General features: G+C 47.3%; 1 protein-coding gene across 2 annotated transcripts in view; it reads left to right on the forward strand.

Moving 5' to 3' along the window:
- Positions 1-13111, forward strand: part of SLC14A2 (solute carrier family 14 member 2) — a 54732-nt gene extending 41621 nt beyond the window's left edge. For both annotated transcript variants that reach the window (XM_060310223.1, XM_030868276.2), the window contains 9 exons: positions 1236-1318; positions 2374-2533; positions 3329-3518; positions 3841-3969; positions 4828-5020; positions 7922-8069; positions 8705-8839; positions 9906-9955; positions 12911-13111. In XM_060310223.1, the coding sequence (XP_060166206.1) occupies positions 1236-1318; positions 2374-2533; positions 3329-3518; positions 3841-3969; positions 4828-5020; positions 7922-8069; positions 8705-8839; positions 9906-9955; positions 12911-13111 (1289 nt within the window). The remainder of the gene's footprint in view (positions 1-1235; positions 1319-2373; positions 2534-3328; positions 3519-3840; positions 3970-4827; positions 5021-7921; positions 8070-8704; positions 8840-9905; positions 9956-12910) is intronic.
- The last annotated feature ends 936 nt before the right edge of the window (positions 13112-14047 follow it).

The following is a 14047-nucleotide window of genomic DNA, read 5'->3' on the forward strand; positions in this document are numbered from 1 at the left end:
GTTTGTGTTTGACAGAGACCCCAGGGCATCCTCAGGAAGAAAGCATAGTTTGCCTCAAAAAGTTAACAATCTCCCTGCAAACATATTCTTAGGATAGTGTCTGGGGACTGGGGTGAAAGAGGGCCTAGCAGAGAGCCCCACGCAAAGGAGCCTGGGAGGCGGGTTAGCAGAAGCTGCTGAAGAGCTGACGCTTCAGACAAGCAGAGAATCCATCAGGATATCAAACACACTAGCCTCACAGTCTAGAGTCATCCTCTTTGCTTCCTACTCTTCCTTTCAAACTTCCTTAATTTGTTTCTCTTACATAGTGTAACTTCCCAACCACACTGGTATTTGCAGTCCCTGCTCCTTCAGATGGGGGAGCTCAGAGCCATTGACGTATCTCTTCTAGTGTTTAGGTGCCCTGAAATCTCATGAATGCAGACAGAATGGCCAATTGAAGATACAGGGCATTCTGAGCCCAGACAGCCATTCTCACACTGGACCACAAGAGGGCACCAGAGCATAAACAGCAAAACCTCCAAGGGCCTTCTTTCATGTTACTTAAAACCTTTCTGAAATTACTCACCTTTACAAATAAATTATCTTGTAATAATGAAAAATACATTCAGAGCTACTTAATAACAGTTTTCTAGAATTACAAGGACATGCCAAAATCTGTTTCAAGTGACAACATGGATATCACTTGTCTTAATCCAACAAGAAGCTGCTGCTAAAATACCTAAAATTCTAAAACATACATCCTAAAAATACCAAAACAGCTGAGGTTATCCAGTTGGAAAAAGTTGTCGTATAATTTGAACACAGACGTATGGTTCAGGCAGCTTAATGCTTTATGAGCAATAATGCCTCATAAATACCAATCTTCGTGTTCATGTGGAAAAAGAACCCTGGGTTCAGGGCTCACAGACAGCTTTGTTTCCTCACCTAAAAAATAGGGGAGTTGAACAAGATCAGAGCCTCTTAACTAAAAGTCAGCTGAGTCTCTGAATTCCCTAAATTCTTGTAAAATGTCCAATTTACATGAAGATGTGAATTTTTTTCCCCGAAGAGCTTGCCCAATTGGGTGTGTGCAGTAGCAGAGGAGGGGGTCCTCCTGCCCCAGGCGCAGAGGCTGGGGCATCCTCACTGGGGTAGAAAGTGCTGAGTATTCCAACTTGAGCCTTGCAGGAAATTTGCTGCTAAGGTGCCAGGGTAGAGGTCCTAATAGTTGATGTTCTCCCTGCCAACTCCAGTATTTGGAAAAGGTGAACACCAGGAAAGGCGCACCAAAGACCCTTCTCCCCACCAATACCGGAAGCCCACGGTCGAGTTGCTGGTGAGTAAAGAGTGGCCCGAATCAGGGGCAGCGCCCACATCACATAGTCCGCAGCAAGGTAGAGAGCTGAGGTCCAGAAAAGACGTCCTCTGATTTAGGCAAACTTTTCTTGAGTTCATATTTCCAGAAACAAAATTATGTGGGATAAAGATGTCTACTTTTCAGTTTACTTTATAAAGTTTCATGTTTCTTTTATTTTGATTATTTCTTATCCATCTTCCTCTGAATCCAGCATTCAAGCACTTAGGAAATAAGCTGGTGCCAATTTTCAAAACAGAACATTTACTTGTTTAATTTTATGGACAGTTAAATTTTAAAGACTAGACATGCTAGGGTGGGAGGGGATACTTTCTTCTGGAAAGAGTATGGTACAGTAGAAGTAATATTTGTTTTAAAAAAAGAATCTAAAAATCTGTGGGTAAATCTAAATTCTATCATTTGACCTTGACTTTTACAAATGAGAACCTCTCCATCCATGCCTGAGACCTCATCCACAGAATGAGGATAAAGATGTTGTCTTGTTATACTACAGTCATGAGGGATTGGTTCCAGGACACCTGATGTGTACCAAAATCTGTGGATGCTCAAATCCTTTACATAAAATGGCATAGTATTTGCATATAACCTATGCACATCCTCTGGAATACTTTAAATCATCTCTAGATTACTTACAATACCTAATACAATGTAAATGCTATGTAAATAGTTGTAAGTACAATGTAAATGCTACGTAAAAAGTTGCCAGTGTGCAGCAAATTCAAGTTTTGCTTTATGAAACTTTCTAGAAATTGTTTTTGAGTATTTTTAACCTGAAGTTAGCTGAATCCATGGATGATACAGATGGCTGACTGTGCAAGGCTGTTGCCCATATTAAATGAGGTAAAAGATCAAACAAAACAAAAGATATTCTGGTCTACAGAAACAAAAATGATTAAATAGCAATTTCACTAAATACCAAGTGAAAATCTTAGCTTGTCCCCAAGCAAGCAAGTCACTCCTCAGTGTGAGAGCCTCAGAATGTGGGAGCTTCTTGCCCGTCTCTTGTCCCTGGACAGGATCTGGACACCATGGAGGAGAGCTCCGAGATAAAGGTAGAAACAGACATCTCCAAGACTTCCTGGATTCAGAGTTCCCTGGCTGCCAGCGGGAAGAGGGTCCGCAAAGCCCTCGGGTACATCACAGGAGAGATGAAGGAGTGCGGAGAGGGGCTTAAAGGTAAAGTTTCCGTGAGAGCAGCCCCTGCTCCTATCCCTAAAAATGTCCCCTCTGGTCGTCCCCCAGGAAACACGCTGCACAGATCTCTGTAGATGAGACTGAGTCCCATTTCCATGGATAGTATAGGATAGGATAGGATAGGATAGGGTAGGGTAGGATAGGAGTTTCACTCTTATGACAGACACGCAGTCTCTCAGGATGTAAATGCCAATACATGTAGGTATACAAGCTCTCAGTTCTGAACATAACAGTCATGTGCTTTCAAATATCCCCTCAGAATGTCACATTGTACACAACATTGCAAAGCAACGATACTCCAATAAAAATTTTTTTTAAATAAAGAATGTCACATTGTAGGACTGGGATTCTAGAGCCAGCATTCTAGAAAAATGCCTGCCCTAGAGATGGATCGTGGGAGAGCCGTGTCTACTATTCCAATAGGTTCCCGTTAGCAATCCTTCAGACCTCAGGCCATGGGTTTGATGCCTGCTGGGCTGCAAGAGTTTTCTTTCTGGATCCCTCCTCTTGAAAATTCATGCCACTCTCACAGGGGCACAGGTCGCACGGGGTACCCACTGCCTGAATGACAACCTAAAGACCACAGCCAGCTCTCAGTGGGTCTGAAGGGTTTTCTGGGCAGTCAGATGCCCCCTCAGGTTCTCGGTGTACCCTCCTCTGTGGCAGGTGACAGCAGGGAGCTGAACCCACCTTGGACACCCAGCTTCCCTAACCCCCTTGCCCTCTGGGGCCTCGCCTAGAGGTGTAACAGCTGAGCCTTGACTGGTTCTATTTCAGACAAATCCCCAGTGTTCCAGTTCCTCGACTGGGTCCTCCGGGGCACATCCCAGGTGATGTTTGTGAACAATCCCCTCAGTGGCATCCTCATCGTCCTCGGCCTCTTCGTCCAGAACCCCTGGTGGGCCATCTCGGGCTGCCTGGGCACCGTGGTATCCACCCTGACAGCCCTCATCCTGAGTCAGGACAAGTAAGTCCCAGGAAACCCAGGGTCCAGGCCTGAGACCACAGGTAGATCCCCGTGGGGACATTCACCAGCCTCACATCCTCACTGCCTGGCTCCCGGCTCAGAAACCCCTCACAATAAGGTCACTAATCACTCAAAACAACCATTCCCTGGTTACTTTTAACAACCACACATTGTCTAGGGGGCTGTGAAGGGTTGATGGTTTGAAGGGGTGTGTGTGGTCAGGCTCCAGCTGAGAAAAGCCTGACTCAGAAGGAAAATCAAGAAGGCAGTGCCCTGCGTCAGGCCTCGGGGAACCCCTCCTTCACCAGCCCTCCCCCCCCAGGTCCGCCATCGCAGCCGGACTTCACGGCTACAACGGGGTGCTGGTGGGGCTGCTGATGGCTGTGTTCTCGGACAAAGGCGACTATTACTGGTGGCTTCTACTCCCCGTCATCGTAATGTCCGTGTCTTGGTAAGTTTGCTTCCAAGGCTGTGGGTGTAGATCAGCCTTTCTACCCCAACTCCGTGACTGTCTGTCCAAACTGGAGTTTAAAGAAGCATTTCCTTAGCTTGCACATCAGAAACAGCCACTAGAAATAATTACTGATGTTAGACAGCAACAGCACCACTGTGCTAGGTGGTCTGTACACAGTATCTCATTACATACCCTCCTTTACTCTTCATTTTTGTAAGATCTAAAAGAGCCCCTGGTCCTACCCCGGCAGAGCACAGGGAAGAGAACTGAGGCCCACAGAGGTTAAGAGCATACTATGGGGTCCTGTCAGTGTCTGGAGATCTTCCCATCCCTCCTGCTCCCCCAGTGCTACCCTGTCCTTGGGCACCCTGACCAGACAGGGACAACCTCCCAGTGTGGGCTGCAGGCCCAGCCCTGCCCAGAGCCCTCATACGGCCAGGCTCCAGGTCCTTACTCACCTGCAGAAACCACAGGGCACGCCGGCCAGGAGTGCTCTCTGCCTCAACAGACATTTGCTGAATGATTGAATGAATGTGGTTCCCCTCACCATCAGCCCCTTTCCCATGCCTGCGCAGGGAGCCATGTGGCTCTTCAGGGAAGGTCTGTGGCTCCCCGCCTTAGGATCTCCCCTGAAAGCCCTCCTTCTGAAGTTGAGTCTGGGCGTCCACCCTGTTGCTGTGCAGGGGCAGAGGAAGGAGGTCCAGGGGAGGAGCTGCCCAGGGCCAGTCAGGCTGGGAGAGGGAGCCAGCCAGCTGCTTTTCCCTGGGAAGGCACAGGGGGCCCCCTAAACCCACTCAGGCTAGTGTCAGGGCCAGGGGGCATCTTGAACAGCATCTCCTGTGCTTCTGCCCTCAGCCCCATCCTCTCCAGTGCCCTGGGCACCATCTTCAGCAAGTGGGACCTCCCGGTCTTCACGCTGCCCTTCAACATCGCAGTGACCCTGTACCTGGCGGCCACGGGCCACTACAACCTCTTCTTCCCCACGAAGCTGCTGCAGCCCTCCTCCTCCATGCCCAATATCACCTGGTCGGAGGTCCAAGTGCCCTTGGTAGGTATCGTGGAAGGTGGAAGGGCAGCGTCTGTCCAAACTCAGTGTTAAAGTGGCATTTACTTATTTTGCATGTCAGAAACACCCATAAGGGGCTTTCCTGGTGGCACAGTGGTTGAGAGTCCGCCTGCCGATTTAGGGGACACGGGTTCGTGCCCCGGTCCGGGAAGATCCCGCATGCCGCAGAGCGGCTGGGCCCGTGAGCTATGGCCGCTGAGCCTGCGCGTCCGGAGCCTGTGCTCTGCAACGGGAGAAGCCACAGCAGTGAAAGGTCCGCGTACCGAAAAAAAAAAAAAAAAAAAGAAAAGAAACATCCATGAGTAACAACTATTACCAATTATACAGTGCGAGACACTCTACCTCAATATCTCATTAGCCACCAGCTTTTTCTTTCCTCTTTTTAAGAGCTAAAACGGCCATTTTTGGCCGCACAATGTCCTATCATAGCACAGGGGGAGAGACTAAAGCCAGGTTAAGAGACTGCCTGAGGTCACATGGTTAATCAGTAAGGAGCAAAGTCAAGACTAGAACTCCCGCATCCTGACTCCTAGACTTGGGTTCCTTTATCTTTTTTTTTAAAAAAAAGCCTTTTTGATGCTTTACTCCAGTTTCAATCCAAGTGACTCTGTGTATTTTTGTCCTCCTTCAATGTCATTGAATCATTGAAGATGTGCACATCACACACACTGCCATCTGTTGGCTCGACAAGTCTCTGCTCCAGCCTGGGGAGCAGCTTCCCCTTGCTCTCTGGGGCATCCTCACACTTTAAAGCACAGGTGTTGCTCCACTAAGAATTATCTATATAACAGAGATTTTTACGCTTTTGGCAAGTATTCTGTATATACTGCTGGCCGCTGGAAGTCTGCCAAACTAAATAAGAAGCTACTCTAAAAGCGTTAAGTCAGCCTGGAGAACTATGCCCATCAGCCTTCTTTTCTAACTGGGCACATTTTCTCTGAGGTCCCCCTACTCTCTGTTACACTAAATGACTCCATAGGCTAGAGCTCACTCTGAACTTTGTTATTGGCAATTCATCATCTAACCACAAAGCCACCTGGGCTTGTTGAAGGGAATTTGTGTCAGAAATAATGGTGCCTAGTTTCTCTGAACAGTTCAAGGAGACAGCAGCATGGCAGGGCAGAAAGAGCCCTCCATTTGTCCAAGACGCATTATCTAGGAAGAGACGTATTCACATTAGCCCCATCCTTGTTGGGGTGTGTGTGTGTGTGTGTGTCTGTGTCTGTGTGTCTGTCTGTGTGTGTCTGTGTCTGTGTGTGTCTGTGTGAGTGTACCTTCATGAGCCAAAGGTGAGAAAAGATGCTGTTAGCAGTTCAGCCCCTCAGGCTTCCCTTTCACGATATTAAACCAATCAGTATCTTTTGAAGTCAAAATTGCTCTAATTGTCATGCTATGGGGAAATGATGGTAGAAAAGGCAAGTTTAAGATATTTTGCATGCTCCAAACCACATTTTCAATTGAAAAGATAACCAGGAATTTTGTAAAAATGAAAAAAATGGAAAATATTGTACAAATGCTTTAGAACCCCCAAATTTCCAGGAAAGACACATTCAACGTTTGGTGGTTATTCTTTAAGAAATACTTTTCTGGCCAATTTTGAATGGCTTATGGTAATAGTGAGTATGTGTTGTCATTTTGACAATTATAACTAGAGCCTTGAGTTTTGGGGAAACAAGTGGTAGATGTCAGAGAGAGGGTCTAAAGCTCCCAACGATTTTGAGGCCCCACAAGCTCCTCTGCTCTTTGGTGAGGGGAGAGCGTGCCGGAGGGTGCAACCGGCTGGAGACCAGAGGAACCAGCACCACTGCCTCTGCACCAAACTCTCTGCCTGTCCCGCCATCCCCCGCGTGGCGATGCCGGAGCCCAGTCTTGCTCTCTGTCCTGGGATAACGGGGGACGGAGCCCAGAGGGTTGCCCACAAGACTACCCTGCAGTCCTGTCACTGCACACTCTCGTGTGGGGCGAGGGCCCTGGAGCTACAGGACCTCCCTCCCCTGCACCCCAGGAGGAGTCCTCAGAGGACTTGGGCTGAGGGAAGAACTGCCTTATCATGAAATATACACAAGGGGAAGGATGGACCCCAGTGCATCCCAGCAGGGCCCAGAGCCCCTCCTGTAAGCGTTTCTTTGCTCAAGGGCCTTTGGCCAACCTTCCAAAATACAGGACCCAATCTCAGTTGCTGGGGAAGCCCATGTGCCCTGGATCCTTTTCCCAAACTCCAGAGTACGTGTGCAAGTGCCCACTCGACATTGCACCCTGGCCTTCCTGTCTCATTCACACACAGGTCTGCTACCTGAGACACACGGAGGCCTAACACATCAGGGTTCTCCTCCATCAGCCATGTGACAGGTTCATCAATAAAACCCGCAGATGCCAAGATACCACCTGCCCAGGTGCTGCTCTGTGGATACGAGTCCAGCTCCTCGCCCAGACGATGGCACAAACGTGACCACAGCCCAGACATGCTCTTCTTGGAAACAAAAAGGACCATTTTTCCATCTAATATTTAGCCTTCTAGTCATGTTTTTAGCTTTAAAAAAATGTTACAAGAGTTTTTCAACCCCAACTTTGGTTAGACATCTATTACTTTTCTAATGAATAACACCCTCATTTGAAGTATTCAGTTTCTCTTCACTGAGAGTTTAGTGCCTTACACTCATGTTTCTAAATAAAGGAAATGACATTTTAACCCCTTACTGTTCTAAGAACTTAAGATTAAAACAATAAATCTTGTGTGCCTTTTAGAGTGAACCTATTTGAAAATATCTTGGAAAACTGTTGCAAAATATTAGTGTGGAGGGTTTGGCCCCAAACCTTTTCCAGCCAAGCTTCAAGTTGTCTCTTTTGCCTCCATAATTGCATGTGCTCTTGTTGGACCTGCAGCTTTTGAGAGCCATCCCTGTTGGAATCGGCCAAGTGTACGGCTGCGATAACCCCTGGACTGGAGGCATTTTCCTCATAGCTTTGTTCATATCGTCACCTCTTATTTGCTTGCATGCTGCGATCGGATCCGCCATGGGGATGTTAGCAGGTTAGTGTCATTATTAATTAATGGGCCCCTTATTAATGGGCAATAAGGATGCTGTATCTGGGGCCTGCTCCAAAGAAAATGGTGCCATGTGTCTTCCATGCTCCACCGGCTTATTCCTATAAACTCTCCCTCCTTCCATTACACCTGTCTTTCCATTTTGGGTGCCGGTGCCCTCCTACTCCCCTGAGCAAAAGCTGTCCTCAGGAAAGACTCTGGTGTTAGTCATTTCCACCTCAGTATAAATTAAAAGCTGGGGAGGAGTTGCTTCCAGGCATGTTTATATTTTAAGTCTTATCTCTAATCACGATAAGAAGCATTTGTCCTCCATTAGAGAACATTAAGGTTCTGTTAACCCGCCTTTTTCTGGCAGGGAAGGGACCTTCTCTGGACTGCTCACTCAGACTTCAGATCACTACTCAAAAGGGTCTCTTGTACCCATACCAGCTTAACTACTGATATGCATGTGACCAAGGCCATTTGTTTCCTTTAGATGTTTTTTCACTGAATAGTCAGAAGTCCTTTTTATACATACTTTGGTGTTGATAACTGGTCTGGGTTGAGGACTGTGGAGGGCTTTGGGGCTGGTGGGTGGGCCCACGCGACCTGCACAGCACTCAGCCTGTCTTCTCCCCCAGCCCTCACTCTCGCGACACCCTTTGACTCCATCTACTTCGGGCTGTGTGGCTTCAATAGCACGCTGGCCTGCATCGCCATAGGAGGCATGTTCTACGTCATCACCTGGCAGACGCACCTCCTCGCCGTCGCCTGCGGTGGGTACTGCCAGCGGGATTCCCTTTCCACCTCCGATGATGCCGGGGTCCATGCGCACAGGGAAACCGCCCCGCGGAAATTCTGCTGGTCCTCCAAAGATAAATGGGAGGATGTGTTTGCTTTATAAAAGCGTTTTTATTTTAAGCTGTTTTGAATGGTCCTTTAGTGATTAGTACATTGAAAACTATTCTTAGTGAACACTAAGTGTTCAGCCACATGGAGGTTGTTCGATTGTTGCCCGTGGGCTGTCTGCTGTGGTTGCTGCTTCCCGTGCTGGTGATTGGAACTTTCCGACAGAGCAAGTCTTATGCAAATTAATCTTTATATGTGGAATTGGGCAGTTTACATCAGATACAGCAGTTAACCTTATGCACCCAAACATTAACCACAGAACCTTCAAATAATGCTTGTAGGAATGCTGAAGAATGTGGTCAGGGCACTCAGTAACTCTCTGATAAAGGTTTGCTGTTGTTAATATCCTAGGGACCATTGGGATGGTTTTAGTGGAGAAAGTGAGAGCTCAGAAGCAAAGCCAAATTACTGTGGCCCGTTTTCACGGAACCTCACCTCTCACCAGCACTTGGGTCTTCCCAGTGGCCAGCCTAGTGGTACCCTCCACACACAAAGCCCAGAAGATGAGGCAGTAGGTGTATTTGGTCTTCCTCAAGCTTAAAGAATGCTGTTCCTCCCTGGAAACCCATATTATGTTAATAACTTGTGATGAAATATCACAGCAGGGAGTTCTGGGATTCATGTGCCTTGGCTGTATAGTAAAATGTTCATTTACGGTTTATGCTCCTAAACGTTCCTTTGCTAGAATGCAAGGTGGTAGGACCCAGGAGAACTGTAACAGCTAAATTCTGGTCCTTTTCAACAAAGTTCATCTGCTGTCTTAGTTGTGCTGGAATTTGCATGGAATTTAACACTTTTCAAAGCTGCCAAGCAACGGAAACATAACTCGATTTTTTTTAACCTGAGAGATAGCATTTGTGGCATGAAACGTATGGGGGGAGAATATGTAAACTCGAGACACTCTTAGTCACCTATTTCTTCGTTCTTTTGCAGCTCTGTTTGCAGCCTACCTGGGTGCTGCCCTGGCTAACGTATTATCTGTGGTGAGTCAACATGGGCTAGGAATGTGCATTACACCCTCCTCTGTATTCTCTCAGCTCCCCAAACCCCTCCTCCAGGAACCCCTTCGCAATCCATCCCTCATGTCTCAAATCACGCTTCCCTCCTTCACAGCCGCAGACAGAAAGAGCTGGGCCTCAAAAGTGTTAATGTCAACACTGGTCAATCAGATCCTGTGGTCAGTGGGCCAGTGGGGCTCCGTATAGAAGGACAGTCTGAAGAGCATTATCTTGTAAATCAGACTCGTTTCTTGTAAATCAATCCTCTACAACTAGTTTTAAATCTTCATATTTAATTTTTTTTCCTATGTTTCTAGATCATCTACCCAAGTAGCTTGTGGGCCAGTGTACATCTTTGTTCACCCCATAGCAACTACCAAGGAGTCACGAGTCACGAGGCAAGGCTTCCAGGAGGACAAGGCCAAGCCCGAGGGAAGCCAGAGCTGGCGGCTGAGGGCCTGTGCAGCAGTCTGAGAGCCCTTCTCCGCCTGAGCCCCAGTGCAGGTTGTGTGTGAGGTTGGGGGAGCCGCATGGCCAGCCCAGCCCCCAACACACACAGGAGGGACACTGGCCCCATCGCAGAGCACAAAGGGCTCAGCCTACAGTCTATGCCTCCCCCTCCATAAAGGTTCAAGGCCCAGCTCACACAGGCAACCAGGAAAAGTCCCATTGGTCCTGCAGGTGGAGGTGGAGATGGGCATTCCACTAACCCGTGTTTAAATCCCTCCTCCATCCTCAGTGAAATTGCATGGTTTGGACAGAGCATAGGAAGGAATTTTGTAAGCAATAGAATTCAACTTCCCTAATACCATCCTGTGTCCCCCAGTGGACTAAGTCCCTCTTCTGGGCCACATCACATTTTGTGTTTATATCTGCTACGACGCTTGACAACATTGTGACAAGTCTAGTACACACCAGTCCTCTTCCACCTTCAGCCCTTTTGCTCCTTCGAACAGGGGCCCGGTTGTATTCTTATCTTTATCTCTAGTACCTATTATAGTGCCCAGCTCATTGTAGGTGCTCAAGAAATGCAGAATGAGTGAAACCCTAAGGTAGTGAGTCCCCACCATGGGATACATTAGAGCTGGGGCTAGATAGCCGACCATCAGAAACAGGACGGAGCCTGGCCTCTGAGGTTCCTGTCTGCCCCAGGCTTTCCCACCTCTTCTTGCCCCCATCCTTTCACCCAACTGTCCATCCAGTAAATACGTGTCACGTGCCTTCCTTGGACAAGGTACTAGAAGGGAGGCAAACGGGATACTTTTGTTCCTGATCATAGGAATTTACAGGATAACTGGCCCCTTCATCTTGTGCAGAGAAGTTACAGGTTATATCACTCTACCTAGACATTTTTCAAAACAAAATCATGTTTATTTTCTGTGTACCTACTATGTTTAAGACACTGTACTGCCCACTCTCAGGGATACAAAAAAAGTGCAAGCTATTAATTCACTCTGAAGGAATTTCCAGTCTCCTTGAGGAACAGGATATAAAAATGTTGAATGACATTTATGAGACCGTTCAAGCCTCTACAGAAGAGGGCACTTAGGAGCCGCACAATTTTGCTTTCTAATCGGCTCCTGCATGTGCAGCCCCGTATCTTCAACAGCACTGCCCTCTGCCTCACGACAATGACCACAAACTGAGGACCATTTACTGAGCGCTTAGTATGCACTAGGCACCAACTCTGAGTAGATATCTTTATCCCTATTTTGCTGTTGAGGAAATAGTTGTCAGAAAGAGGAAATGGCTCCAACAAGGTAACCAGAGCTGAGATTTGGATTTGGGTCTGTGGAACTCCCAGCCCACATCCTTCTCACTGTAGGACTTGAAGGAGATGCTTTCCAAAACACCCTATGCAGTCTTAGCAGGGCTTTGGTAAGACTCACGGAGTGGAATTCTTCAGTCATGGGTGTTCCTTAAGGCTACAGTTCTGGTACCAGGCTGTCATTGCTCCTCCTAAAGTCCCACCCAACAGGGCCATCTTTGACCACACACCAAGTGGAATCACTCCTTCAATGGTACTCCCTGAGGCTTTTACTGCTTATGATAAAAGGATGTTTGGGGGAGAAGGGGCATTGATTTGCTCCGCTTCATAGTTGACTTTGTAGGCTCTTTGCTAACAAGCTATCCAGGTTATCTCAAATGAAGAATGGGGAAGTGTATGTAAAAGCCTCAGGGCATCTTAAGATACAAAAAACAGGGGAACATCATGAGAAAGGCTGTTGGGAATGGGAGAGCCCTTGAGGAGAGAGGTAGCTACTCCTGATCTCCAGCTCCCTGGGACTAGGATGTGACATCTCTGCCTCTCTCCATACGTCTGTTCTGTTTCTGTGTCTCTCTGGGATGGGTTTCTTCTGCTGCACAGAGGCCCCCAAATATCCACCCAGCACTGGTTGGCTCTCTAGTTTTTTCAGATCGAGTCTTTGGATGCAGTCTCTGTATCTCTTAGCTCAAATTCTCAAGACAGGGATTCTATTCCCAGGTAGCCTGCCTATGGGAAGCTGCATTTGGGTCAGGCGCTTATCTCTAGTGCAAGCAGACATGACCAAAGAGAAAAAGGTTTTGAACGAAAAATGGCTGCCGATGCTGTTCCTTCCACAGGGGCTTTGGGAGAAGGTGGGGAATGGCCACAAGTCCTAGAGTGGGAGGTAGAGCCTGGCCAGACACCCAAGACAAAATATGTCTTCCACATAAAGGCATATTATAAGAGGGTTCCAGCGGCTGCATTTTGAAGAATATGTGTCCCCTGTTACAATGCAGACTGACCCCAATGGAACGATTTGATTTATGTTGGTCATGAATTAAGTATTATTCTGCTCAGTGCCCACCAAGCCTCCCCTCCTCCACCCAGGACCCTAGGTGATTGTGAAGGGCCGATGAGACGAGCACAGGCATCTGATATAACCAAGGCTTCTCTTGTGATCCGCCTCCCCCCAGTTTGGATTACCGCCCTGCACCTGGCCCTTCTGCCTCTCGGCACTCACCTTCCTGCTCCTGACGACCAACAACCCGGCCATCTACAAGCTCCCGCTCAGCAAAGTCACCTACCCAGAGGCCAACCGCATCTACTACCTGTCCCAGGAGAAAAACAGAAGAGCATCGACCATCACAAAGTACCAGGCCTACGATGTCTCCTAAGTTGCCCTTACCAAAACATGTCACTGTAAATTCAGCCTTCAGCAGGCTGTCCAGGTCCCCAGGCTGAAGGCCACTTAAATTCTCCTTCTGATGGTTCTGTGATTCTGCCCCCAAGCAAGCCTATACCCCAGTTATTCCCAAGAACAGGGAAATAAGCGTGCAGTCCCTATTCAGGAAGTTCTATGTTCTAAGATGCACAATACTTATCAAAAACATGGTTAATTTAGACCTTATACCTATAGCTCACTCCACAAGAGCTCTCTTTGTGGGGAATTTTCTCTCTTTTGCAAAATAAGCCACACTCCTAAAGAGAATTCAACAGGAAGGGGACAGAGATGGGTGACATTGTTAGCCAACTCAGTCATTTGATGCAGTGACGTAATGTCAGGAAATCAGTCTACAAGGCAAAAGGGCAGGTCTACCCCCAGCTCTGCCATGAGTGAACTCCAACCACTTGGGTAGGTCCATCCCCCCCTCAGCCTCAATTTCTTATTGGTTTCATGACGAGGAGGGGCCCTACAGTCCCTTCCACCTCAGAAGTATTGATTCTTCTCTTTCCTATAAACTGACAAAATCAGCATGACCAATAAATAATTACTTTAAGTAAAAGATGAAAGGGCTATCTGGAGAAGAGGCAGGACAATTTTAATGTTGTGTGGAGATTTATTCTTGAGTCATGAGATGTTCTCCAGACTTGGGATTAGGAACCTAAGTTCACTGGAAATTCCAACATGCCTTCCTTTACGTAACAATTATTACTAGAAATGTCATCAGATGAAAATTGATCTTTTTCAACATTTAAATCATATTTTAAACAAATGTGTTTCCTTTTATAATATTCATAAGCATACTCTCATTAAATGTTTAAGGTTGCAAGTTGGTGTCAGGGTTTTCTTAAAATGCGGCTCAGTTACGTTGTCCACACCGTGCTCATTT

The sequence above is a fragment of the Globicephala melas genome, chromosome 13 (genome assembly GCF_963455315.2).
Source record: "Globicephala melas chromosome 13, mGloMel1.2, whole genome shotgun sequence".
Lineage (NCBI taxonomy): Eukaryota > Metazoa > Chordata > Mammalia > Artiodactyla > Delphinidae > Globicephala > Globicephala melas.